The sequence below is a fragment of the Oncorhynchus clarkii genome, chromosome 18 (genome assembly GCF_045791955.1).
Source record: "Oncorhynchus clarkii lewisi isolate Uvic-CL-2024 chromosome 18, UVic_Ocla_1.0, whole genome shotgun sequence".
Lineage (NCBI taxonomy): Eukaryota > Metazoa > Chordata > Actinopteri > Salmoniformes > Salmonidae > Oncorhynchus > Oncorhynchus clarkii.
This window is the reverse complement of record NC_092164.1, coordinates 16868876-16896147: the sequence shown is the minus strand read 5'-3', so window position 1 is coordinate 16896147 and position 27272 is coordinate 16868876. Positions and strand designations below refer to the sequence as shown.

At 49.6% G+C, this 27272-nt stretch overlaps 1 protein-coding gene across 3 annotated transcripts; it reads right to left on the bottom strand.

The window, feature by feature from the left end:
• Nucleotides 1-42: 42 nt before the first annotated feature.
• LOC139373095 (ATR serine/threonine kinase) lies at nt 43-27272 on the bottom strand. Of its 3 annotated transcripts, XM_071113192.1 has the most exons (46): nt 27107-27272; nt 26706-26797; nt 26484-26636; nt 25507-26393; nt 24832-24974; nt 24541-24738; nt 24267-24427; nt 24024-24179; nt 23716-23914; nt 23234-23487; nt 22858-23155; nt 22536-22707; nt 22205-22360; nt 20506-20796; nt 19648-19737; nt 19303-19529; nt 19058-19201; nt 18898-18991; nt 18566-18691; nt 18257-18463; nt 18041-18154; nt 17830-17945; nt 17638-17758; nt 17258-17395; nt 16461-16671; nt 16176-16342; nt 15923-16087; nt 15738-15829; nt 15560-15651; nt 15306-15483; nt 15033-15218; nt 14350-14506; nt 14148-14247; nt 13987-14066; nt 13011-13153; nt 12816-12913; nt 11620-11849; nt 11327-11461; nt 10104-10307; nt 9856-9999; nt 9560-9710; nt 1369-1525; nt 1111-1264; nt 846-997; nt 496-598; nt 43-381 (listed from the first exon to the last, which is right to left on the bottom strand). In XM_071113192.1, exons 1-46 carry the CDS (start codon nt 27157-27159, stop codon nt 208-210), a joined length of 7863 nt encoding a protein of 2620 aa, XP_070969293.1. In that variant the 5' UTR covers nt 27160-27272; the 3' UTR covers nt 43-207. The 3 variants fall into 3 exon arrangements, 2 of the variants coding, with proteins under 2 accessions (XP_070969293.1, XP_070969294.1); XR_011627535.1 differs by lacking the exons at nt 43-381; nt 496-598; nt 1369-1525 and having other exon boundaries at nt 863-997; nt 1111-1258; XM_071113193.1 differs by lacking the exons at nt 43-381; nt 496-598; nt 846-997; ... (3 more) ...; nt 9856-9999; nt 10104-10307 and adding an exon at nt 10316-11051.

Here is a 27272-nt window from a genome sequence, read left to right as displayed (position 1 = left end):
CTGAACAGGGTGATGAGATTAGACCACACACACACACCAGCATTTCAGAATACTATTTTTTTTTTTATTAATGGGAAATATGCAACTTCCCCATGAAAAACAATTACTCCAGACTTACAAAAACATGAAAAAGGAAAATCACTTAATGGATAACAGAACAAGAAAAGTATTGAATTTGTCAACAGTGTCTCAGAGAAGCCGTGTGTATCACAGGTAAGGTCCCCAGCCCAGGTACATCTGACACAGTAGTTTGTCGTCGGTAGCCTCCTCTATGAGGTAGTGGACGTGTCCCTCTATAGACAGAGGCAGACCCAACACCTTGTTACGACTCTTTATCACGCCCTGCAAACGCTGATCAATCTCACACACATGGGTCTTGGCCTGGGAGGGGAGAAAGGATGTGTTAGTTAATCCTTTCACATGTATTTAGAGATACTGTGTTTTATATGAACATTTATTTATTTAGAGAGAGAGGGATAGAGTGTGTGTGTGTACCTTCTCGTTGACTATCTCGCCAGTCTCACTGGCCTGTGTCTTGGACAGTCCTTTAGGTTTACTCCACTCTACCAGAGGGTCATGGAGGAACGTCTTCAGTACACTGAAACAAAAACACACACACACACTGACTACACCCCCCCCTACCGTTCGTCCTTTGAAGTCCCACTCACCTGGTGGGCTAGTTTGGCACATGTTGATCTCAGTAGCCTCTGACAAGAGGGACAGCTTCATTGAAATCCCTGTGTTTATGTGTGTTTGTTTATATATATATATATATATATATATATATATATATATATATATATATATATATATATATATATATATATATATATGTGTGTGTGTACCTCATAAGTGGTTCTCTCTGGTCTCTCATCAGACGTAGCGTGACTTCACAGGCGGTTCTGAACAGCCCCTCTGTCCCCATGGGGCCCATTGCATGGACCATGTTCTGGGTCAGTCTGAACGGAACCACCTCCGGAACATCAAACGTCTCACCCTGAGAGAGTGAAGGGGGGAGAAAGAGAGGGAGAAGGGGTGGGATCGAGAGGCATGTATTGAATTTGGCCTCATGAACTTGTTGAGGTGCAAGCAAGTCCAAGCAACACACACCTTGTTGAAGAGGCAGTTGAAGTCGACGTGAACACACTCCCCGGTGAATGAGTCAAACAGGATGTTCTCTCCATGGCGGTCTCCAAGACCCAGGATGTAGCCCACCACGGACATCACCGCTGTGGAGCGACAGTAGGCTGACCTGCTGCTGTACCTACACACACACACCGACCAGACACACACAAACACGGTAAATCACAAGTAATTTATAGTGTATGTGTGTGTTGTAAACGTGTGTGTGTGTGTACTGGGTCATACCATGTGGTGGGGTCAGGGAAGGTTCGGAGGAACCATTCATAGAAGACAGGGGGGTGTCTGGCACACAGGATGTCCTTATGGATTTTCAGCTTCTCCTCAAACGGTGCAGTCTTAGGAAGAATGAACTTCTTCAACTCTTTACCTGACATCAGGATACCTACACACACACACACACACACACGTAAGTGAGTTTTATTAGTGTGGTCAGTGTGTGTACCTCTCTCCTAGTAGAGTGTGGTCAGTGGGTGTACCTCTCTCCTAGTAGAGTGTGGTCAGTGTGTGTACCTCTCTCCTAGTAGAGTGTGGTCAGTGTGTGTACCTCTCTCCTAGTAGAGTGTGGTCAGTGGGTGTACCTCTCTCCTAGTAGAGTGTGGTCAGTGTGTGTACCTCTCTCCTAGTAGAGTGTGGTCAGTGGGTGTACCTCTCTCCTAGTAGTGTGGTCAGTGGGTGTACCTCTCCTAGTAGAGTGTGGTCAGTGGGTGTACCTCTCTCCTAGTAGTGTGGTCAGTGGGTGTACCTCTCTCCTAGTAGTGTGGTCAGTGGGTGTACCTCTCCTAGTAGAGTGTGGTCAGTGTGTGTACCTCTCCTAGTAGAGTGTGGTCAGTGTGTGTACCTCTCTCCTAGTAGTGTGGTCAGTGGGTGTACCTCTCTCCTAGTAGTGTGGTCAGTGGGTGTACCTCTCTCCTAGTAGAGTGTGGTCAGTGGGTGTACCTCTCTCCTAGTAGAGTGTGGTCAGTGGGTGTACCTCTCTCCTAGTAGAGTGTGGTCAGTGGGTGTACCTCTCTCCTAGTAGTGTGGTCAGTGGGTGTACCCCTCTCCTAGTAGAGTGTGGTCAGTGGGTGTACCTCTCCTAGTAGAGTGTGGTCAGTGGGTGTACCTCTCCTAGTAGAGTGTGGTCAGTGGGTGTACCTCTCCTAGTAGAGTGTGGTCAGTGGGTGTACCTCTCTCCTAGTAGTGTGGTCAGTGGGTGTACCTCTCCTAGTAGAGTGTGGTCAGTGGGTGTACCTCTCCTAGTAGAGTGTGGTCAGTGTGTGTACCTCTCTCCTAGTAGTGTGGTCAGTGGGTGTACCTCTCTCCTAGTAGTGTGGTCAGTGGGTGTACCTCTCTTCTAGTAGAGTGTGGTCAGTGGGTGTACCTCTCTTCTAGTAGAGTGTGGTCAGTGGGTGTACCTCTCTCCTAGTAGTGTGGTCAGTGGGTGTACCCCTCTCCTAGTAGTGTGGTCAGTGGGTGTACCCCTCTCCTAGTAGTGTGGTCAGTGGGTGTACCTCTCTCCTAGTAGAGTGTGGTCAGTGGGTGTACCTCTCTCCTAGTAGAGTGTGGTCAGTGGGTGTACCTCTCTCCTAGTAGAGTGTGGTCAGTGGGTGTACCTCTCTCCTAGTAGTGTGGTCAGTGGGTGTACCTCTCTCCTAGTAGTGTGGTCAGTGGGTGTACCTCTCTGCTAGTAGAGTGTGGTCAGTGGGTGTACCTCTCTCCTAGTAGAGTGTAGTCAGTGGGTGTACCTCTCTCCTAGTAGTGTGGTCAGTGGGTGTACCTCTCTCCTAGTAGTGTGGTCAGTGGGTGTACCTCTCTCCTAGTAGTGTGGTCAGTGGGTGTACCTCTCTCCTAGTAGTGTGGTCAGTGGGTGTACCTCTCTCCTAGTAGTGTGGTCAGTGGGTGTACCTCTCCTAGTAGAGTGTGGTCAGTGGGTGTACCTCTCCTAGTAGAGTGTGGTCAGTGGGTGTACCTCTCTCCTAGTAGTGTGGTCAGTGGGTGTACCTCTCCTAGTAGAGTGTGGTCAGTGTGTGTACCTCTCCTAGTAGAGTGTGGTCAGTGTGTGTACCTCTCTCCTAGTAGTGTGGTCAGTGTGTGTACCTCTCTCCTAGTAGTGTGGTCAGTGGGTGTACCTCTCTCCTAGTAGAGTGTGGTCAGTGGGTGTACCTCTCTCCTAGTAGTGTGGTCAGTGTGTGTACCTCTCTCCTAGTAGTGTGGTCAGTGGGTGTACCTCTCTCCTAGTAGAGTGTGGTCAGTGGGTGTACCTCTCTCCTAGTAGAGTGGTCAGTGGGTGTACCTCTCTCCTAGTAGAGTGGTCAGTGGGTGTACCTCTCTCCTAGTAGAGTGGTCAGTGGGTGTACCTCTCCTAGTAGAGTGTGGTCAGTGGGTGTACCTCTCTCCTAGTAGTGTGGTCAGTGGGTGTACCTCTCTCCTAGTAGTGTGGTCAGTGGGAGTACCTCTCTCCTAGTAGAGTGTGGTCAGTGGGTGTACCTCTCTCCTAGTAGTGTGGTCAGTGGGTGTACCTCTCTCCTAGTAGTGTGGTCAGTGGGTGTACCTCTCCTAGTAGAGTGTGGTCAGTGGGTGTACCTCTCTCCTAGTAGTGTGGTCAGTGGGTGTACCTCTCCTAGTAGAGTGTGGTCAGTGGGTGTACCTCTCTCCTAGTAGTGTGGTCAGTGTGTGTACCTCTCTCCTAGTAGTGTGGTCAGTGGGTGTACCTCTCCTAGTAGAGTGTGGTCAGTGGGTGTACCTCTCTCCTAGTAGTGTGGTCAGTGTGTGTACCTCTCTCCTAGTAGTGTGGTCAGTGGGTGTACCTCTCCTAGTAGAGTGTGGTCAGTGGGTGTACCTCTCTCCTAGTAGTGTGGTCAGTGGGTGTACCTCTCTCCTAGTAGTGTGGTCAGTGTGTGTACCTCTCTCCTAGTAGTGTGGTCAGTGGGTGTACCTCTCCTAGTAGAGTGTGGTCAGTGGGTGTACCTCTCCTAGTAGAGTGTGGTCAGTGGGTGTACCTCTCCTAGTAGAGTGTGGTCAGTGGGTGTACCTCTCTCCTAGTAGTGTGGTCAGTGTGTGTACCTCTCTCCTAGTAGTGTGGTCAGTGGGTGTACCTCTCCTAGTAGAGTGTGGTCAGTGGGTGTACCTCTCTCCTAGTAGTGTGGTCAGTGGGTGTACCTCTCCTAGTAGAGTGTGGTCAGTGGGTGTACCTCTCCTAGTAGAGTGTGGTCAGTGTGTGTACCTCTCTCCTAGTAGTGTGGTCAGTGTGTGTACCTCTCTCCTAGTAGTGTGGTCAGTGTGTGTACCTCTCTCCTAGTAGTGTGGTCAGTGTGTGTACCTCTCTCCTAGTAGTGTGGTCAGTGGGTGTACCTCTCTCCTAGTAGTGTGGTCAGTGGGTGTACCTCTCCTAGTAGAGTGTGGTCAGTGGGTGTACCTCTCTCCTAGTAGTGTGGTCAGTGGGTGTACCTCTCTCCTAGTAGTGTGGTCAGTGTGTGTACCTCTCTCCTAGTAGTGTGGTCAGTGGGTGTACCTCTCCTAGTAGAGTGTGGTCAGTGGGTGTACCTCTCCTAGTAGAGTGTGGTCAGTGGGTGTACCTCTCCTAGTAGAGTGTGGTCAGTGGGTGTACCTCTCTCCTAGTAGTGTGGTCAGTGTGTGTACCTCTCTCCTAGTAGTGTGGTCAGTGGGTGTACCTCTCCTAGTAGAGTGTGGTCAGTGGGTGTACCTCTCTCCTAGTAGTGTGGTCAGTGGGTGTACCTCTCCTAGTAGAGTGTGGTCAGTGGGTGTACCTCTCCTAGTAGAGTGTGGTCAGTGTGTGTACCTCTCTCCTAGTAGTGTGGTCAGTGTGTGTACCTCTCTCCTAGTAGTGTGGTCAGTGTGTGTACCTCTCTCCTAGTAGTGTGGTCAGTGTGTGTACCTCTCTCCTAGTAGTGTGGTCAGTGTGTGTACCTCTCTCCTAGTAGTGTGGTCAGTGTGTGTACCTCTCTCCTAGTAGTGTGGTCAGTGGGTGTACCTCTCTCCTAGTAGAGTGTGGTCAGTGGGTGTACCTCTCTCCTAGTAGAGTGTGGTCAGTGGGTGTACCTCTCTCCTAGTAGAGTGTGGTCAGTGGGTGTACCTCTCTCCTAGTAGTGTGGTCAGTGGGTGTACCTCTCTCCTAGTAGTGTGGTCAGTGGGTGTACCTCTCTCCTAGTAGTGTGGTCAGTGGGTGTACCTCTCTCCTAGTAGTGTGGTCAGTGGGTGTACCTCTCCTAGTAGAGTGTGGTCAGTGGGTGTACCTCTCCTAGTAGAGTGTGGTCAGTGGGTGTACCTCTCCTAGTAGAGTGTGGTCAGTGGGTGTACCTCTCTCCTAGTAGTGTGGTCAGTGTGTGTACCTCTCTCCTAGTAGTGTGGTCAGTGGGTGTACCTCTCCTAGTAGAGTGTGGTCAGTGGGTGTACCTCTCTCCTAGTAGAGTGTGGTCAGTGTGTGTACCTCTCTCCTAGTAGTGTGGTCAGTGTGTGTACCTCTCTCCTAGTAGTGTGGTCAGTGGGTGTACCTCTCTGCTAGTAGTGTGGTCAGTGGGTGTACCTCTCCTAGTAGAGTGTGGTCAGTGTGTGTACCTCTCCTAGTAGAGTGTGGTCAGTGTGTGTACCTCTCTCCTAGTAGTGTGGTCAGTGTGTGTACCTCTCCTAGTAGAGTGTGGTCAGTGTGTGTACCTCTCTCCTAGTAGTGTGGTCAGTGTGTGTACCTCTCTCCTAGTAGTGTGGTCAGTGGGTGTACCTCTCTCCTAGTGTAGTGTGGTCAGTGGGTGTACCTCTCTCCTAGTAGAGTGTGGTCAGTGGGTGTACCTCTCTCCTAGTAGAGTGGTCAGTGGGTGTACCTCTCTCCTAGTAGAGTGGTCAGTGGGTGTACCTCTCTCCTAGTAGAGTGGTCAGTGGGTGTACCTCTCTCCTAGTAGAGTGGTCAGTGGGTGTACCTCTCTCCTAGTAGAGTGGTCAGTGGGTGTACCTCTCTCCTAGTAGAGTGGTCAGTGGGTGTACCTCTCTCCTAGTAGAGTGGTCAGTGGGTGTACCTCTCTCCTAGTAGAGTGGTCAGTGGGTGTACCTCTCTCCTAGTAGAGTGGTCAGTGGGTGTACCTCTCTCCTAGTAGAGTGGTCAGTGGGTGTACCTCTCTCCTAGTAGTGTGGTCAGTGGGTGTACCTCTCCTAGTAGAGTGTGGTCAGTGGGTGTACCTCTCTCCTAGTAGTGTGGTCAGTGGGTGTACCTCTCTCCTAGTAGAGTGTGGTCAGTGAGTGTACCTCTCTTCTAGTAGTGTGGTCAGTGGGTGTACCTCTCTCCTAGTAGAGTGTGGTCAGTGGGTGTACCTCTCTCCTAGTAGTGTGGTCAGTGGGTGTACCTCTCTCCTAGTAGTGTGGTCAGTGGGTGTACCTCTCCTAGTAGAGTGTGGTCAGTGGGTGTACCTCTCTCCTAGTAGTGTGGTCAGTGGGTGTACCTCTCTCCTAGTAGTGTGGTCAGTGGGAGTACCTCTCTCCTAGTAGAGTGTGGTCAGTGGGTGTACCTCTCTCCTAGTAGTGTGGTCAGTGGGTGTACCTCTCTCCTAGTAGTGTGGTCAGTGGGTGTACCTCTCCTAGTAGAGTGTGGTCAGTGGGTGTACCTCTCTCCTAGTAGTGTGGTCAGTGGGTGTACCTCTCCTAGTAGAGTGTGGTCAGTGGGTGTACCTCTCTCCTAGTAGTGTGGTCAGTGTGTGTACCTCTCTCCTAGTAGTGTGGTCAGTGGGTGTACCTCTCCTAGTAGAGTGTGGTCAGTGGGTGTACCTCTCTCCTAGTAGTGTGGTCAGTGTGTGTACCTCTCTCCTAGTAGTGTGGTCAGTGGGTGTACCTCTCCTAGTAGAGTGTGGTCAGTGGGTGTACCTCTCTCCTAGTAGTGTGGTCAGTGGGTGTACCTCTCTCCTAGTAGTGTGGTCAGTGTGTGTACCTCTCTCCTAGTAGTGTGGTCAGTGGGTGTACCTCTCCTAGTAGAGTGTGGTCAGTGGGTGTACCTCTCCTAGTAGAGTGTGGTCAGTGGGTGTACCTCTCCTAGTAGAGTGTGGTCAGTGGGTGTACCTCTCTCCTAGTAGTGTGGTCAGTGTGTGTACCTCTCTCCTAGTAGTGTGGTCAGTGGGTGTACCTCTCCTAGTAGAGTGTGGTCAGTGGGTGTACCTCTCTCCTAGTAGTGTGGTCAGTGGGTGTACCTCTCCTAGTAGAGTGTGGTCAGTGGGTGTACCTCTCCTAGTAGAGTGTGGTCAGTGTGTGTACCTCTCTCCTAGTAGTGTGGTCAGTGTGTGTACCTCTCTCCTAGTAGTGTGGTCAGTGTGTGTACCTCTCTCCTAGTAGTGTGGTCAGTGTGTGTACCTCTCTCCTAGTAGTGTGGTCAGTGTGTGTACCTCTCTCCTAGTAGTGTGGTCAGTGTGTGTACCTCTCTCCTAGTAGTGTGGTCAGTGGGTGTACCTCTCTCCTAGTAGAGTGTGGTCAGTGGGTGTACCTCTCTCCTAGTAGAGTGTGGTCAGTGGGTGTACCTCTCTCCTAGTAGAGTGTGGTCAGTGGGTGTACCTCTCTCCTAGTAGAGTGGTCAGTGGGTGTACCTCTCTCCTAGTAGTGTGGTCAGTGGGTGTACCTCTCTCCTAGTAGTGTGGTCAGTGGGTGTACCTCTCTCCTAGTAGTGTGGTCAGTGGGTGTACCTCTCCTAGTAGAGTGTGGTCAGTGGGTGTACCTCTCCTAGTAGAGTGTGGTCAGTGGGTGTACCTCTCCTAGTAGAGTGTGGTCAGTGGGTGTACCTCTCTCCTAGTAGTGTGGTCAGTGTGTGTACCTCTCTCCTAGTAGTGTGGTCAGTGGGTGTACCTCTCCTAGTAGAGTGTGGTCAGTGGGTGTACCTCTCTCCTAGTAGAGTGTGGTCAGTGTGTGTACCTCTCTCCTAGTAGTGTGGTCAGTGTGTGTACCTCTCTCCTAGTAGTGTGGTCAGTGTGTGTACCTCTCTCCTAGTAGTGTGGTCAGTGTGTGTACCTCTCTCCTAGTAGTGTGGTCAGTGGGTGTACCTCTCTCCTAGTAGTGCGGTCAGTGGGTGTACCTCTCTCCTAGTAGAGTGTGGTCAGTGGGTGTACCTCTCTCCTAGTAGAGTGTGGTCAGTGGGTGTACCTCTCTCCTAGTAGAGTGTGGTCAGTGGGTGTACCTCTCTCCTAGTAGAGTGGTCAGTGGGTGTACCTCTCTCCTAGTAGTGTGGTCAGTGGGTGTACCTCTCTCCTAGTAGTGTGGTCAGTGGGTGTACCTCTCTCCTAGTAGTGTGGTCAGTGGGTGTACCTCTCTCCTAGTAGTGTGGTCAGTGGGTGTACCTCTCTCCTAGTAGTGTGGTCAGTGGGTGTACCTCTCTCCTAGTAGTGTGGTCAGTGGGTGTACCTCTCTCCTAGTAGTGTGTGGTCAGTGGGTGTACCTCTCTCCTAGTAGTGTGTGGTCAGTGGGTGTACCTCTCTCCTAGTAGTGTGGTCAGTGGGTGTACCTCTCTCCTAGTAGTGTGGTCAGTGGGTGTACCTCTCTCCTAGTAGAGTGTGGTCAGTGGGTGTACCTCTCTCCTAGTAGTGTGGTCAGTGGGTGTACCTCTCTCCTAGTAGAGTGTGGTCAGTGGGTGTACCTCTCTCCTAGTAGAGTGTGGTCAGTGGGTGTACCTCTCTCCTAGTAGAGTGTGGTCAGTGGGTGTACCTCTCTCCTAGTAGAGTGGTCAGTGGGTGTACCTCTCTCCTAGTAGTGTGGTCAGTGGGTGTACCTCTCTCCTAGTAGAGTGTGGTCAGTGGGTGTACCTCTCTCCTAGTAGTGTGGTCAGTGGGTGTACCTCTCTCCTAGTAGAGTGTGGTCAGTGAGTGTACCTCTCTCCTAGTAGAGTGTGGTCAGTGGGTGTACCTCTCTCCTAGTAGAGTGTGGTCAGTGGGTGTACCTCTCCTAGTAGAGTGTGGTCAGTGGGTGTACCTCTCTCCTAGTAGAGTGTGGTCAGTGGGTGTACCTCTCTCCTAGTAGAGTGGTCAGTGGGTGTACCTCTCTCCTAGTAGAGTGGTCAGTGGGTGTACCTCTCTCCTAGTAGTGTGGTCAGTGGGTGTACCTCTCTCCTAGTAGTGTGGTCAGTGGGTGTACCTCTCTCCTAGTAGAGTGTGGTCAGTGAGTGTACCTCTCTCCTAGTAGAGTGTGGTCAGTGGGTGTACCTCTCTCCTAGTAGAGTGTGGTCAGTGGGTGTACCTCTCTCCTAGTAGTGTGGTCAGTGGGTGTACCTCTCTCCTAGTAGTGTGGTCAGTGGGTGTACCTCTCTCCTAGTAGTGTGGTCAGTGTGTGTACCTCTCTACTAGTATAGTGTGGTCAGTGGGTGTACCTCTCCTAGTAGTGTGGTCAGTGTGTGTACCTCTCTCCTAGTAGTGTGGTCAGTGTGTGTACCTCTCTCCTAGTAGAGTGTGGTCAGTGGGTGTACCTCTCTCCTTGTAGAGTTTGTTCAGAATGTGTCGGAGACCTCCAGTGTTGTTGACCCACTCGATGATGCCACACTCCTCATTCAGTGGGATCACAGCATATGTACGGATATGGAGCTCCCTCCTCCTGGACTCTGCATCCTTACGCAGGCACTACACACACACACACACACACACACACACACACACACACACACACACACACACACACACACACACAGTCTGAAGTGTTCTGATATCTCTGGGCTACAGCAGAGTGTTGTACAGATGCCAGTTGGAGAAGTGACAGGTTAAACACCTTGTTGATGAGGCAGTTGAACTCCATGAGACGACAGTCTTTCCGGAGGTCATCTTTAGGTTTACACATCACAGTGTAGCTCCTCCCATCACTTCCCTTCAGGCCGATCTTCTTGGGCTTCTGGAGGGAGGCTAGGATCTCCACCTACACACACACATTATTGTGAGACACACACACACCATGTGGCACGACACAGACACACACACAGAAAGACAAACTACCCCCCCCCCCCAAACACACACACTCACAGTATCTTCAAAGCCGTCGAGGTAGGCCCAGTGTCCGGGGAATGCGTCGTGGTGCAGTGTGTTTGCAGGGCCAGTAGAGGGCAGTGTGGGGATGAGGACAGACTGCAGAGGGATCAGGATCTGGCTGAACGATGGCTCCTCCACTAGGCGCTTCAACTGCTTGAAATGGACCCCCATACTGAGAGTACTACTGTTACCATCCACCTGGAATACAGAGAGAGAGAAATGGACCCCATACTGAGAGTACTACTGTTACCATCCACCTGGAATACAGAGAGAGAAATGGACCCCATACTGAGAGTACTACTGTTACCATCCACCTGGAATACAGAGAGAGAGAAATGGACCCCATACTGAGAGTACTACTGTTACCATCCACCTGGAATACAGAGAGAGAGAAATGGACCCCATACTGAGACTACTACTGTTACCATCCACCTGGAATACAGAGAGAGAGAAATGGACCCCATACTGAGACTACTGTTACCATCCACCTGGAATACAGAGAGAGAGAAATGGACCCCATACTGAGAGTACTACTGTTACCATCCACCTGGAATACAGAGAGAGAAATGGACCCCATACTGAGAGTACTACTGTTACCATCCACCTGGAATACAGAGAGAGAAATGGACCCCATACTGAGAGTACTACTGTTACCATCCACCTGGAATACAGAGAGAGAGAAATGGACCCCATACTGAGAGTACTACTGTTACCATCCACCTGGAATACAGAGAGAGAAATGGACCCCATACTGAGACTACTGTTACCATCCACCTGGAATACAGAGAGAGAAATGGACCCCATACTGAGAGTACTACTGTTACCATCCACCTGGAATACAGAGAGAGAAATGGACCCCATACTGAGACTACTGTTACCATCCACCTGGAATACAGAGAGAGAAATGGACCCCATACTGAGAGTACTACTGTTACCATCCACCTGGAATACAGAGAGAGATAAATGGACCCCATACTGATATGTTAGCAGGGTGTGTGTGTGTTAGCAGTGTGTGTGTGTCTGCAGTGTGTGTGTGTCTGCAGTGTGTGTGTGTGTGTTAGCAGTGTGTGTGTGTGTTAGCAGTGTGTGTGTGTCTGCAGTGTGTGTGTGTTAGCAGTGTGTGTGTGTCTGCAGTGTGTGTGTGTCTGCAGTGTGTGTGTGTTAGCAGTGTGTGTGTGTTAGCAGTGTGTGTGTGTCTGCAGTGTGTGTGTGTGTACCGGCTTGTTGCAGAGCTCCAGTAGTTTGTCAGTCAGTCTGTTGGCATCTCCTATGAACTTCCCCAGACTCTCCTTCAGACTGACAGCCTTCCTCAGGATCTCCTTACAGCGGTTCATACGGGTAGGGTAGGACGACTGGAACACACACATTTAGCAAGTGCTTTGAGCCTATGACATGACAATCACTTTCTCAAGTAACATTTTAAACTCCATGCAAGGTAGGACAGTAGCTACTCAGACACACATCCCTTCCTGCCTCACACACTCCCACTCCCACCCCACCCCTCCCCTACCTTGGACACTGCGGTCATCAACCACATGGCCTGCTGAGGGTAGGCCAGCAGCACCTTGGCAGCGATGTCCATGAGGACGTTGAAGACATCCTCACTGCTGTGACACACCCTGGAGATGAGCTGGGAGAAGGCAGTGAGGAACTGGTATGGAGCCAGCCTGGTGCAGTGGTCGCTGACCACCTGGTTGATCTTCCCCAGCTCCACGCGTATCTGCCGCTCTGTTCGACCCGCTATGGAGGGGAGGGATGGACATGTTATTCAGTTCAACACGTCTCGGTTTGTCTAAAGGCCCTTCTAGGAGAGATACACAGAGCAAGAGGAACACCAACACACTGTTACCTTTCTCCCCCTCACTGACCAACACACACACTGTTACCTTTCTCTCCCTCACTGACCAACACACTGTTACCTTTCTCCCCCTCACTGACCAACACACACACTGTTACCTTTCTCCCCCTCACTGACCAACACACACACTGTTACCTTTCTCCCCCTCACTGACCAACACACTGTTACCTTTCTCCCCCTCACTGACCAACACACACACTGTTACCTTTCTCTCCCTCACTGACCAACACACTGTTACCTTTCTCCCCCTCACTGACCAACACACTGTTACCTTTCTCCCCCTCACTGACCAACACACACACTGTTACCTTTCTCCCCCTCACTGACCAACACACACACTGTTACCTTTCTCCCCCTCACTGACCAACACACACACTGTTACCTTTCTCCCCCTCACTGACCAACACACACACTGTTACCTTTCTCCCCCTCACTGACCAACACACACACTGTTACCTTTCTCCCCCTCACTGACCAACACACACACTGTTACCTTTCTCCCCCTCACTGACCAACACACACACTGTTACCTTTCTCCTCCTCACTGACCAACACACACCCTGTTACCTTTCTCCCCCTCACTGACCAACACACACACTGTCACCTTTCTCCTCCTCACTGACCAACACACACCCTGTTACCTTTCTCCCCCTCACTGACCAACACACTGTTACCCTTCTCCCCCTCACTGACCAACACACTGTTACCCTTCTCCCCCTCACTGACCAACACACTGTTACCCTTCTCCCCTCACTGACCAACACACACTGTTACCTTTCTCCCCCTCAATGACCAACACACACACTGTTACCTTTCTCCCCCTCACTGACCAACACACACACTGTTACCTTTCTCATACTCGTAGACTTTGGCCCCGAAGTCCAGCCAGAGAGACAGCATCCGAGGCATGGCCTGATAGATGTACTGGTTCCCAAACTGCAGAGCTCTGGACAACAACACAGGACATAGTGCAGAAGTGGTGGCGACAACAATATCCGCCAGTAGACATTTCAGTATTACGACAGGAGAGATGCTCGTCTTACTTTCCAAAGTAGGTGACGATGTATCGTATGAGGTTGCCCTGTTTCTCCAGCTTGTTGTCTGTCACCATGGGCATCAACTTGTCATAGTATTTAGCCAGGTAGAAGTTACCATCCTCCCACTCTGGTAGCAGGGTGGTCACATCCTGCAGAGGTAGAGGAAGGCAACGTTAGTGTTGGGTACATTGTAAGCCTTCATGATGGCACTGGACACTGTTGGGTAGTATAGTGTTGGGTAGTATATGGTTGATAGTGTTGGGTAGTATTGCATTGGGGTAGTATAGCATTGCGTAGTATATGGTTGATAGTGTTGGGTAGTATAGCGTTGGGTAATATATGGTTCATAGTTCGGGTAGTATCGTCTTGGGTAGTAGAGCTTTGGGTAGTATATGGTTGATAGTGTTGGGTTGTTTCTCGTTGGGTAGTATAATGTCGGGTAGTTGGGTAGTATCGAGTTGGGTAGTATAATGTCGGGTAGTTGGGTAGTATCGCATTGGGTAGTATAACGTCGGGTAGTATCGCGATGGTAGTATAATGTTGGGTAGTTGGGTCGTATCGGGTTGGGTAGTATAATGCCGGGTAGTTGGGTCGTATCGGGTTGGGTAGTATAATGTCGGGTAGTATCGGGTTGGGTAGTATAATGTCGGGTAGTTGGGTCGTATCGGGTTGGGTAGTATAATGTCGGGTCGTATCGTGTTGGGTAGTATAATGTTGGGAAGTTGGGTAGTATAATGTCGGGTAGTTGGGTAGTATAATGTCGGGTAGTTGGGTAGTATAATGTCGGGTAGTTGGGTAGTATAATGTCGGGTAGTTGGGTAGTATAATGTCGGGTAGTTGGGTAGTATAATGTTGGGTAGTTGGGTAGTATCGGGTTGGGTAGTATAATGTCGGGTAGTTGGGTCGTATAATGTCGGGTAGTTGGGTAGTATAATGTCGGGTAGTTGGGTCGTATCGGGTTGGGTAGTATCGTGCTAGGTACCTTGTAGGCCTTCATGATGGCGTTGGACTCAAAGTTGGCTGTCTCCTCCATGAAGCGTCCCACCAGAAGCATGGCTTTACCTGAAACACCATATCATCATGACCCATATCTGTAATTACATCTCATTATGTTATGTCATTATTAACAACAGTAGACTTTACCTTTGGTCTGTAGACTCCTCTGGTCTGAGAGAGGCTGGTCGACTGGGAAACACTGAGTCACTCCCTTCTGGAGAACTATCAACGCCTGGTGGACATCTCCCTACAGAGACACAGAGAGAGAGATGCATGTGAGTGTGTGTGCGTGAGTGAGAGCATGTGTTTGTGTGTAAGAGAGAGTAGGTTAGTGTTTATATGCGTGTACCTTGGACCATAGCCACTTGGCCTTCTCTGTCAGTAGTTCAGCAGTGTGTGTGTTCTGTCCGTTCAGCAGAGCGTTGAAGGCTGTCTGATGATGTCCCGCCTTCCTGGCCACCCGGGCACTCTGCAACCAGCACTCTCCGACCAGCCCCTCACACACACTGAGACACACACACACACACACACAAAATGAGTAACCTTGCCTGTGATGTGAAAATTAGCATTAGCTCTCAGAGTGATTGCCTCGGCTTTAGCTTAGTGGTGTTGTGGAAATGACCACCGGGGACACCTGAAGTCCATATTAAGTGAATAATTGATTATTAACAGCAAGCTGGAGAGGTCACAGTCAAACTTAGATGCATAAAGAACCGGTCTGAAAGGAGCAGTCTAGTTACTTCTCTTATATACTACTTATATTTGCATGATTTAGCTTGGTTCATGCATGTTACAAACCAATACCTCACGAGGCTTCTTCTCTCCAAGCTGAGACCTTCAAACGGACATATCTTTCGTTCTCAAAACAAGGGTCTGGGCGTACTTGCAGATAATTGCAGATACTGATAGTGAGGATTCTTCCCAGGCACGATCAATCAGTCACTTACATGAACCCAGTCTAATTGGTTATTAGAAAAGCACAAACATCAAATATTCCTTCACACTGGGTTCAAAGAGTCTAGTGGGACTCACCTTGAGCCGATGCTCAGCAGGGCTCGCCGCAGGGCCAGGATTGGCTCTTTGGCGCGGAAAGAATTCTGGGTCATCTCCAGCCGATCTGGCCAATGGGAGGGCAGCGTGGCTGCGCTAGGGGCATGGCCTTCTCTCTGTTTCTGGAGGTCAGTGAAGGCATGCTCCAACTCACTTAGCATGTGAAGCCTAAACACACACAAATACACACATCAGTGTGCCTGTATGTGTGTATAAAGGTGGGTGTATCTGTGTGTGAGGAGGTTAGTGTGTGACCTGACGATGTATTCGTATCCTCTCTGGTAGGTCCCAGTCTCATAGCTAGCAGCAGCTAGAGGCACCACCTGCTCTGTCCTGACCAGCTTCAGTTTGTCGTAGAACGTCTCCGTGTCGCGCCGCTTAGCCGCTAGCAGCATCTGACCCAGCCTCACACCCCACGTGCTGGACTTACGATCTGCACACACACACACACCAAAACAATGGTCAAATGTTATAGCAATGTCAACATGTGTGTGTGTGTGTGTTCTCACCAGAGCCCAGGTAGTCCTCCAGTAGGTCCCACTTGCTGAGCTTCCAGGCAGCTTCCACCCTGTAGGTGTTCAGATCAGACTTCCACTGGGGCCTACGGATAACCAGGAGAAAATAACCTGTGTTTACAATGGAAAGGACTCATTTACTGGACTAGCATGGATGTGTGTGTTTTGTCACCTGTTGGCCAGGACTCCATTGACCTGTGTGACGACAGTAGAGAGCTGTCCCAGCCCCAGCATAGAACTCATCACCCCATGGTAGTGTCCTATCTAGACAGGGAGACAGAGTTCACTGCAGTCTGTATTCACAACCACATATACTGATACACACTTCATCAACACGTGTGTGTGTGTGTGTGTTACCTGGTCGGACTCCAGCTGTATGGCCCGGTCGTAGCAGGCCGTAGCGTCTCTTAGCAACCCGATGCTCTCGTGTTCTAGAATCTGTTCCCGTAGGGACGGCTCTTCCCGCCGGAGAGCGTTCGCACCCCTCACACCGTCCGGTTCGTGCATGGCCGCGTACAGCGTCTGCACACACACACACTATGTGTTAGGATTCTCTATTCAGTATGTGTCTCACCGGTAGACGTGATGCGGTGGTGTGTGAGAGAGTTACCTGTAGGAAGCTCAGATGATCTTGGATGTCCTCTTTGTTCTCCAGTATGTAAGCCTCGAAGTGCATCAGGGCTCTGGTGTAGGCTTTAGACCGTAGAGAGGCCTTGGCTAACACGTCCTGAGGGATGCCTTTTAGAAACGCTACCACCCGCTGGTAGTCACCACTTTCTGTAAACACACACACACAGACTAAAGGAGACACACTTCAAAGGTATCATCATACCTCCACGCCTGTTATTACACAGTGCATTCTGAGGTTCAGCAATGAAGTGTGTGTGTTACTAACCTCTGTGTTTGATTCTAGCCGACAGTGTGTGTCGGCTCCACTGGGTGAGGTGAGCCAGCATACTGAACACCGTCTGGGTGCTCAGCTGTGATAGGCTGGACGTTGCTTCCTGGTTCTGAGTACTGAGCTGTGAAAGGCTAGATGAGGCCTCCTGGACACGCCCGCCACGCCCATCACCCTCTGTGAGCACAGCCAGCATTTCCTCTGTTACCTGGAGAAACAGATTTAATTGAACTTTTACATTTTTTTTTGTATTTGACCACCTTTTCCGCCACAATTTTGTGATATCTAATTGGTATTTACGATCTTGTCTCATCGCTGCAACTCCCCAATGGGCTCGGGAAAGACGAAGGTTGAGTCATGCATCCTCCGAAACATGACCCGCCAAACAGCGCTTCTTAATTAACATCTGCCCGCTTAACCAGGAAGCCAGCTGCACCAATGTCTTGGAGGAAACTGACGACTGAAGTCAGCCTGCAGGAGCCCGGCCCACCACAAGGAGTCACTAGAGCGCGATGAGCCAAACCCTCCCGACCCGGGCGACGCTGGGCCAATTGTGCGCCGCACTATGGGACTCCCGGTCACGGCCGGTTGTGACACAGCCTGGGATCAAACCCAGGTCTGTAGTGATGCCTCAGGCACTGCGATGCAGTGAGGAGGCCAGATCAATCATTTAATGTCACAATAAATGTAATCTCAGTTGGAGTTAATTATGTTCATTTGATCTAAATAAGCTTTTAGTTGTTGTAATTCTATTAGTCATAAAGAAAGAGGAGGTAGTGAGCGGTGTGTGGTACCTCTCCTTGTTCAACAGCAGTGCAGCCCATCAGCATGTAAAGCAGTATATGGGGCAGCAGGTAGATGGTAACTTTGTAGTCGTGTTTGATGATGAAACTGCAACAGGTGAATACCTTGCTGGCCAACTCATGTCTCACCTGAAACAAACCCATACAACGTGTCGGAAAGTTATCCCCCAAACAATTTGAATTTGTTTATAAATTAAAAACAGCGTTACCACATATACATTTAAAAGTGTGTACCACAGGGTTTAATGTTGGGACCAGTGTTTTTTTTATTGTTGGCCATGAACTATGGTATATATTTCAAGACTGACCTGGCTGGTGAGGTATCCAGCAAAGCTGGCTGACAGTGGTTAAAGTCCAGGCTCAGAGGTTACCTTGCTGATGAGGTATCCGGCCCAGGTAGCTGACCAATCAGAGAACTTGGTTCCTCGGCTGCTGAGGTAGACAGGCTTCTTCACCTTGGACCAGTTCACCACCTTTTGACTGCTCTTATACCTACACAAACAGGAGAGATGATGTGGTATGTGTGTGTGTGTGAGAGAGTGAGATAGTGAGAGAGAGAGTACCTGCTGTTGAGGTGAGGCTCCAGTATCTCTTGGACTTGTTCAGGGAATCTCCTCCACAGCCGTCGACCAGGGGAGTCACTACGGCCCTCACGACACTCAAATATAGACAGCAGCTCCTGGAACAAACACACACGTGTCAGGAAGGAGCTCCATGTTTTTGCCTCCAATGAATGAATTGGTTGTTAACAATAAAGAATCAGATTTTGTGTACCTGCATTGCATAGGCTGCCGAGTCCTGTGCTCTGACATCATCAGCATACGCCAAGAAAGTCCTGGTCAGTTCCGTCAGTAGTTCATAGGCAAAGTTACTCTCCTCCACCCCACTCTACACACACACACACACAAATATTTATTCAGATTCAACAAATTGGAAGAAACGCTGTTTCCTTTCTGGGTTCAATTCACAGCGTTCACGCTCTGTCCTTACCACGAAGGTGTTGCTGCTGCCGTGTGTGTGTGTGTGCGAGAGGTCCAGCCGTCCAGGGTCCACGGCCCCCAGTTCCCCCAGACACTCCCCACACAGCAGCCTGGCCGTCGGAGAAGAGTCCTGACAACCTCGCAGTAACACTGAGACTAATGAGGAGATGACTGGCTCTACCGCCTCCGACGCACACACCTGTCGCAGCAACCACTCCTAGAGAACACACACACAGCAGAACATAACACACAGCCTCTCAGCAAAACACACAAAATGTGACAACTATGAATCATGTGTTGTTAAAGAAACAACACACACCTGGTTGCTGTGCATCATGTCCTTGAGGCTGGTCAGAGCGTGAACTCTGACGTCCAGGTTCTCGTGTTGGACAGCCCTCATGGAGAGCTGCAGGCCTGCAGCCAGGTCACTGGTCCTGGACGTCAACTAGAGAGAAGATAACCTTCATTATTTGTCATCATCATCAAAAGTGAGTGTATTGGTGCTTTCCCCTGCGGAGTAAAACAGTGTTTTTGGGTGAACGTCTCAGGCCTACAGACCAATGGCTGGAAGGACTTTATCTGGCCAGGGTAATAACCCATATGTGTGTACTCACCTTTTGTAGGACTGTGTGTGTGTGTGTGTGTTCCCACCTTCTTGTAGTCCTGCAGGACAGTGTGTATGTCTTTGAGTTCAGGGTGGTCTGGCAGGAAGTAGATTTCATGAAGATAGTCCTGCACCTCTTCCCTGTAGGACACAGACAGAGATTGTTACCTGTGTGTGTGGGTGGTGTGTGTGTGTGTGTCCAGTTACCTGTTGTCCAGTATGAGGTAGTGTATTATAGCAGCAGTCTCTCTGGGCTGGAGTGGTATCAGCGGAAGAAGCGCCACGATCACATGACTGAGCAACGGCCCCAGGTGGGCGGGCTCTACTGTACGCACAAAACACTCCCACGTCCTGTCCACACAGGAAACAATAAGTTATAACCAGGAAGAAGGAAGCAAGCAAACTGAATTAGTGTGTGTGTGTGTACGTGTGTTAGCACTATGTGTACTGACTGGCAGCAGAGCAGAGGGAAGTCTTGTCTGTATCGTAGTCCAGTCCGTAGTGTGGTCATCATCTTGACTCGGACTGAGCTGGTGTGTTTGGAGCCCATCATCTTCATCAGGGCCATCAGGCTGGTCAGGGCCATCTTCTTACCGTCCTTCTCCCCAGCACTGGAGCTCAGCAGCTGCATGTTGAAGAAGGCCAGGATGCCCAGCAGCTTGGGCTGGAGGTAATCAGCCTGGGGGAGAGAGAGAGAGATTTAAAGTAAAGAGGAAGACTCGCCACTGCTAAAGGACTGATGCATCTCCTAGAAACTAATCAGAAAAGCAATGATGTCATCAGTGTGATGTCATTACCATGTGTTCCGGGGTGGTGATGTCACGGGGTCCCTGGTACGGGTCGTCATTGGAGGCAAATGAGGCCAGGATGGCCAGACCATTAAACACCTACACACAAACACACACAGTCAAACCATTAAACACCTACACACAAACACACACAGTCAAACCATTAAACACCTACACACACAGTCAGACCATTAAACACCTACACACACAGTCAAACCATTAAACACCTACACAAACACACACAGTCAGACCATTAAACACCTACACACAAACACACAGTCAGACCATTAAACACCTACACACAAACACACACAGTCAGACCATTAAACACCTACACACAAACACACACAGTCAGACCATTAAACACCCACACACAAACACACACAGTCAGACCATTAAACACCCACACACAAACACACACAGTCAGACCATTAAACACCCACACACAAACACACACAGTCAAACCATTAAACACCTACACACAAACACACACAGTCAGACCATTAAACACCTACACACAAACACACACAGTCAGACCATTAAACACCTACACACAAACACACACAGTCAGACCATTAAACACCTACACACAAACACACACAGTCAGACCATTAAACACCTACACACAAACACACACAGTCAGACCATTAAACACCTACACACAAACACACACAGTCAGACCATTAAACACCTACACACAAACACACACAGTCAGACCATTAAACACCTACACACAAACACACACAGTCAAACCATTAAACACCTACACAGACAACGCAATAAGCCACACAAGGCCATGATGACATGAAGTGAACATATATCCAGCTAAAGGATGTTGGACACAAAGCAATGCCCCAGTGTGTGTACTTGTTGGTAGTGTTCTCCCAAGCGTAGCAGCAGCTCGTTGTGCAGGCCCTGGAAGTCCTGCCTCAGCAGAGAGCCCAGCTCTATCTCCGTCTCTCTCTGGAGGTAGTGGAAGGCTCTCTCCAGCTCCTCCTTAGTGCAGGAACACACCAGGTGGCTGAAGATGTACTTAAAGTTGTTGATCAGGATCTCGCGCCGGTTCGCTTTCATCTCATTGGCCAGCGTCCTGATGAGGGCGGAGCCTGTGGTGCTGGCCTTCGCGGCCAGATAGGGGAGGAGCACCTGGAGAGTCCTCTGCAAACACACACACCACACACACACACTGTATACACACACATTTCAATTGGTCCAAATTAAATCCTTGCTGATTTCAATATCAAGTTCTAGATTATAATAAACAAACTGACATTTGTTTGTGTTTTTCACAATTCCTGACATTTAATCCTAGTAAAAAGTCCTAGTCTTAAGTCATTTAGGATGACCACTTCATTTTAATGTGAAATGTCAGAATAATAGTTGAGAGAACGATTTGTCAGCTTTTCTTTCATCCCATTCCCAGTGGGTCATAAGTTTACATACACTCAATTAGTATTTGGTAGCATTGCCTTTAAATAGTTTAACTTGGGTCAAACGTTTCAGGTAGCCTTCCACAAGCTTCCCACAATAAGTTGGGTGAATTTTGGCCAATTCCTCCTGACAGTGCTGGTGTAACTGAGTCAGGTTTATAGGCCTCCCTGATCGCACACGCTTTTTCAGTTCTGCCCACACAATTCTATAGGATTGAGGTCAGGGCTTTGTGATGGCCACTCCAATACCGTGACTTTGTTTTCCTTAAGCCATTTTGCCACAACTTTGGAAGTATGCTTGGGGTCATTTTCCATTTGGAAGACCCATTTGCGACCAAGCTTTCACTTCCTGACGGATGTCTTGAGATGTTGCTTCAATATAGCCACATAATTTTCCTGCTCATGATGCCATCTATTTTGTGAAGTGCACCAGTCCCTCCTGCAGCAAAGTACCCCCACTCGTTTTACTGTGGATATAGATACTTTTGTACCTGTTCCCTCCAGCATCTTCACAAGGTCCTTTGCTGTTGTTCTGGGATTGATTTGCACTTTTCGCACCAAAGTACATTCATCTCTAAGAGACAGAACGCGTCTCCTTCCTGAGTGGTATGATGGCTGCGTGGTCCCATGGTGTTTATACTGGCATACTATTGATTCTACAGATGAACGTGGTACATTCAGGCATTTGGAAATGGTCTACAATTGTTTTCTGAGGTCTTGGCTGTTTTCTTTTGATTTTCCCATGATGTCAAGCAAAGAGGAACTGTGTTTGAAGGGAGGCCTTGAAATACATCCACAGGTACACCTCCAATTGAATCAAATGATGTCAATTAGTCTATTAGAAGCTTCTAAAGCAATGACTTAAACAACTTGGAAAATTCCAGAAAATTAAGGGCACAGTCAACTTAGTGTATGTAAACTTCTGACCCACTGGAATTGTGATACAGTGAATTATAAGTGAAATAATCTGTCTGTAATTGTTGTCATGCACCAAGTCGATGTCCTAACCGACATGCCAAAACTATAGTTTGTTAACAAGAAATTTGTGGAGTGGTTGAAACATTAGTCTTAATGATTCCAACATAAGTGTGTGTAAACTTCCGACTTCAACTGTATATATGTGTGTGTGTACATACCGTGAGGAAGCGCTGCAGGTCAGGGAAGTCAAAGGCGTGGGCGACCTGAGACAGGATGTCCAGAGCTACTTCTCTCTGATTGGCTAGCTGGCTACCTTGCTCTGGCGTGCTCCGCAGGGAGCCGACGTGACGCGAGTGGAGAGACTCTACCAGGAACTAAACACACACACCAACACTGGTACAACCAGGTACAAGCAGACAGTTGTGATTATATACAAGTGTGTGTGTGTTGGCAGACAGGGTTACCTGGCAGACAGGGTTACCTGGCAGACAGGGTTACCTGGCAGACAGGGTTACCTGGCAGACAGGGTTACCTGGCAGACAGGGTTACCTGGCAGACAGGGTTCTTGTACTGACTGAACAGTGTCTGTAGTTTGAGTCCTCTAGCTGTGGCCAGGGCAGTGATCTGTGTGTAGGCTGAGACAGAGACAGGAGAGGACTTGGACAGGAGACAGTGCAGTAACCTCAGGAGAGAGAACGACACCAAGCTACCCTTAGCAGCCCTGGGGGAGAGAGAGAGAGGGAGGGAGAGACAGAGAGAAAGAGGGGGGGTGGAGGGAGAGAAAGATTGTTAGAACTGTCACCAAGGTCTAATTCATCTCCATCACATCTTTTTCACCAAGACATAAAGTGTTTTCTGATGTGTGTGTTACCTGCCAATCTCTCCAGTGGTCAGTATGAGCGTGCTGCGTAGCTCGTCGTCTCTGTTGAGTTTAGCCTTACTGAACGCCTCCTTCACACGTGACACCAGCAGCTCCTTGACTGGATCCTGGTCAGGTTCGGAGGTGGGCTCCGCCAGCAGAAAGCGAACTGATTGGCTGAAGAGTGTTCTGACTGACGGGTCTGGGTCTTCTATTAGGCCAATCAGATCTCTCAGAATGGCCAGAGAGTCACTGTCTCCGCCTCCAAGGTTGACATGCTGGCAGAGGTGCGGCAGAGCATCTAGGAACGCTAAGACACACACACACAGACACGTAAGATCTCACACACTCATTTCGTCAACATTAAAACAAGAACACACACACACACCTCTTTTGGCAACACTGCTGCTACTCGGTCGTAGCAGAGGTAGGACAGGCTTGATGACGGATGCTCCAATGGGAGTGCCCTTCCCAGCATGCTCAGCTGCAAGGCCGAGGCGGGAGCAAAGGATCATGGGTAGTGGGAGGGGCTCCTTGTGATTGACATTTAATTTGGAGCTCCCCGATAGGACGCAGGTCAGGTGACCAGAAATACCAGCTAGCTCCGCCCTCACCTGCTCTGAGCTGTCCTCCAGGACACTCCTACACAGACAGAAACACTGTTAGCATACCCCTGACACAGTGATGGAAACGCTGAAAGTATGTCAGTGTGCAAGGTGGTGTGTGTCAGGTTGTGGTGTGTGTACTTACATTAAGGTGGTGTGTGTCAGGTTGTGGTGTGTGTACTTACATTAAGGTGGTGTGTGTCAAGTTGTGGTGTGTGTACTTACATTAAGGTGGTGTGTGTCAGGTTGTGGTGTGTGTACTTACATTAACGTGGTGTGTGTTAGGTTGTGGTGTGTGTGTCCCACATGGTGCAGTAGTAGAGGAAAGCTCCTGACAGCACTGGCCCTGACCACCTCATGGGGACTCTCCAGGGCCTGGGAACACACAGACACACGCCACGACACACACACATCCTCACGCAGCAGAGACAGCAGCAACACACACTCCGCCTGGACCTGGGGGGCTGCAGAGACAGAGATGTTATATTCACACACACACACACACACACACACACACACACACACACACACACACACACACACACACACACACACACACACACACAAACTCACAGTAGCAGGGAGACATTCTCTTAGCCAAGTCGGGGAGGCTGGGGGGGAATCCTGCCATCTGATAGGCTGGGACAGACGACAGCTCACACACCCATGGCACGGACAGCAACGCGCACACACTATTCTGGAGACCATTGTCCTCAGCCGGGCTACTCACTACGCACAGACACGGAGGCAAGAACGACATTTTACATGACAACAATTTATATGTATATGTGTGTGTGTGCGTGTGTGTTTTCTTACTTGTCAGGTAGATGATGGAGTCCAGTATTCTGACAGCCACCTGGATGGCAGACCGTATATGGGCGTGGTCGGCGGTAGACTTAGCCCCACCCAGTAGTGATTGACAGGTTTCCAAAGCCCTGCCCAGAGTGGAGGCAGACAGCCACAGCAGAGAGGAGGAACTGGAGGAGAGAAAGAGAGATGGAAAGATCTGTGTGAGAGATAATGTGGGGTGTGTGATACCTGGTGTGTGTTGGTGTGTGTATGTTACCTTTTGGGTGTGTGTGTGATATACCTGGTGTGTGTGTAACAGAGGCCAGCCAGGTGCAGGATGAGAGAGAGTCCCTCCAGAGCTCTCAGGGTCATCTGAGGGTCAGCATCAGGCTCAGGGGTCGTCGGGTCAAGGTCACAGTTCACCAGAGAAGCCAGAAGGTCATCCAGCCTGCTGCTCACTGCCGCCCACACCTCACTACGCACACGCATGTCCACCTCCCTACACACACACATAAAGATAAAGATGGTAACACGTTGATATGGACAGTAGGATTTAGAGTGATCTAGAGAGTAGAGATCAGATGTGACTCACATCGGGGGGGTTTCGGGGGTCTTGCTGGCCAGGGGGGTGATGGGTAGACAGGGTCGCTTAGCAGCCGTTTCTCCATCCTCCCTCTCTTGCATCACCACGGCAACCTCAGCCTTCAGGGCAGTGTAAAGAAACCCATGCACACACTGACACACACACACACACACACACACAGGACTGTAAGTTGATTTTACACAAATATTCAAACCAAATGCAATTGGTTGATAAATGAAGGCCAGTGTGTGTGTGTGAGAGAGATACAGGTGGAAAGGGGACTCTAGATGGATAAAACCCATTTCAGCATGGTCATTGCCATTGAGGGGTTCCACCATTTTAAAATAGTCAACTGGGTGGAGACTACAATGGGTTGGGAGCGATCAGTCAACGATCAGAGCATTGTCTTCTTTTTCAAATTGGGTTGCCTATGGTTTATAAAATATCACCGTCTAGTGGCCACAATAAATGAATGACACACAAGATTTGGTTCAGGACTCCAGCACTGCAGGTGGTGGTAAATCATCAACATTAGCTTTACGCTTTTTTTTACACAAAAGAAGAAAAAAATTGACCACTTTAAAATAGAGATTGCCTCACTTGCACTGGCCATGCTGAGAAAAACGTAATAATTGCACAGATACAAAGATGAGTCCTCTTTCTACCTCTATGGTGTGTGCGTACCTCAGACTGTTTCTCCATCCCGATGGAGTGTGTGAGGTTTCTGCAGACATCAGTGACTCTCTGTCTCCGTAGCGACGAGGCGCTCTCGTATCCCGGTGGAACGGACAACAGGAAGTTAAAGACAAAGCTCAGAGATTGGCTGACCTCTAATTCCAGAACTAAGCCCGCACCTGCCAGAACACACACACGTTCCAACAGCTGGGCCAGGTGGGTACGCTCAAAACGTGTGTGTGTGTGAGCAGGTGTGTGCGCAGATCCAAACACACACTGGGTCAGCTTCAGCAGCTCTCCCCCATATGTCTCTGGCTCAGGTGTGTGTGTGTCCAGCAGCATCAGGTACGCTGTAAAAAACTCCTGACTCCGCCTCTCCGGGAACCCACCAATCTCTGCCAACCGCCTCAGCATCACCATAGCAACCTTCCTTAACCGAGCACTCCCATAGGCCAAGACCAAACATCCCGCCTCCCAAGCCACCCCCATCTCCCTGCGGCTGGCCAATCCCCTGAGGGCATCGGTCAGAACGTTCACTGTCACTGCAATCAGGGTTTCCAAGGAGGCAGGCGAGTGGAGGAGGAGGGGTGAGGGGGTGAGATAAGGGGTGAGAGAGACAGAGAAAGACTGCAGGGTTACCGGCCACAAGGTGTGTGTGTTTGTAGAGTGTGTATGTGTTCCTGGGGTGTGTGAGTGTGTGTGTGTGTAGAGCAGATTGCTGAGGTCCTGGACCAATCCAAGCATCTCTTTGGCGATGACGTTGAAGGTGATTGGTGCTCGCGGTCTGAGTGCGTGCAGTAGGGAGCAGAGCACGGCCGAGACACGCCCATGGATGACGTCACAGCTTGGAGACGCGGCGACCCGCAGCAACCTGCCGACAACCCACCTACTGAACTCTAGCGAGAGAGACAGAGCGGGAGAATAAGGGAGAGTTGAGTAAGGAGGAGAGGACAGTTTAAACCACAAGTGTGTGTGTGCGTTCTTACCGGTGCTGCTCTGCTGTGTGTCTGTGAAGTGGGCCAGCTGACAGGCAGGGTTGACAAACATCAGAGAGGAAGACTTTATAATGTGCTGAACAAAGTCCAACAGCATCACACACGCTGGCTCTGAACTGGACCTCTTAGACAGCTCCAACGCAACTGAAACAGACACACAGTCAATACACTGGGCGAGGAGAAACAGCGACAGAGCGAGAAACAGCGACTCACCGACATCTACGTCTGTCAGTATTCGGTCAATGAACTGACAGAGAATCTGACGAGGCTTCTGAACCACCTTGTTGTATTCCTCTGCGGTGGCACTGGAAGTGTAGAAAATCGTCAAACCTTCAATGTGTCTGATATGCATGACTGATTCTACTGCATTGACAAGTTGTTACAGCAATGTAGTTAGCTAGCTACAGTAGCTAGCTAAGTGTACTATTAACAAGCTACCGAGCTAGTTAGCATTATTGACGTTTATCAAGTCACACTGTTCAATTATTATATTAAACAGAAATATGCCGAGCAGTTAGAAAACTTTACTAAGTTATCCAGCATTAGCTAGCATGTTAGCTACCTACAGTAGCTAAACAATAACAATGTCCAGCGTAAAAACAGCGGAGTCTCACCTCGCTAGCTCCTGTAGTGCAGGTATCATAGCGGACATCTCCAAGCCTTCCATCTTTAGACCAGGGACTGTGAACAGTCCACAAAACGCTCTATTTAAAAACAGCTGGCTAAATTGTACACTGCTATGAGAGAAACGACAACATTTCGGCCCTCATGTCTTCCTCA

Excerpts from the sequence above, each read along its gene's own strand:
- LOC139373095 (XM_071113192.1), bottom strand. The coding sequence starts at position 27,159 with ATGGAAGGCTTGGAGATGTCCGCTATGATACCTGCACTACAGGAGCTA. Across the intron at positions 26,394-26,483 it reads CACACAGCAGAGCAGCACCG|AGTTCAGTAGGTGGGTTGTC; the intron begins GTAAGAACGCAC and ends CTCTCTCGCTAG. Across the intron at positions 1,265-1,368 it reads TTCCCTGACCCCACCACATG|GTACAGCAGCAGGTCAGCCT; the intron begins GTATGACCCAGT and ends GTGTGTGTGTAG.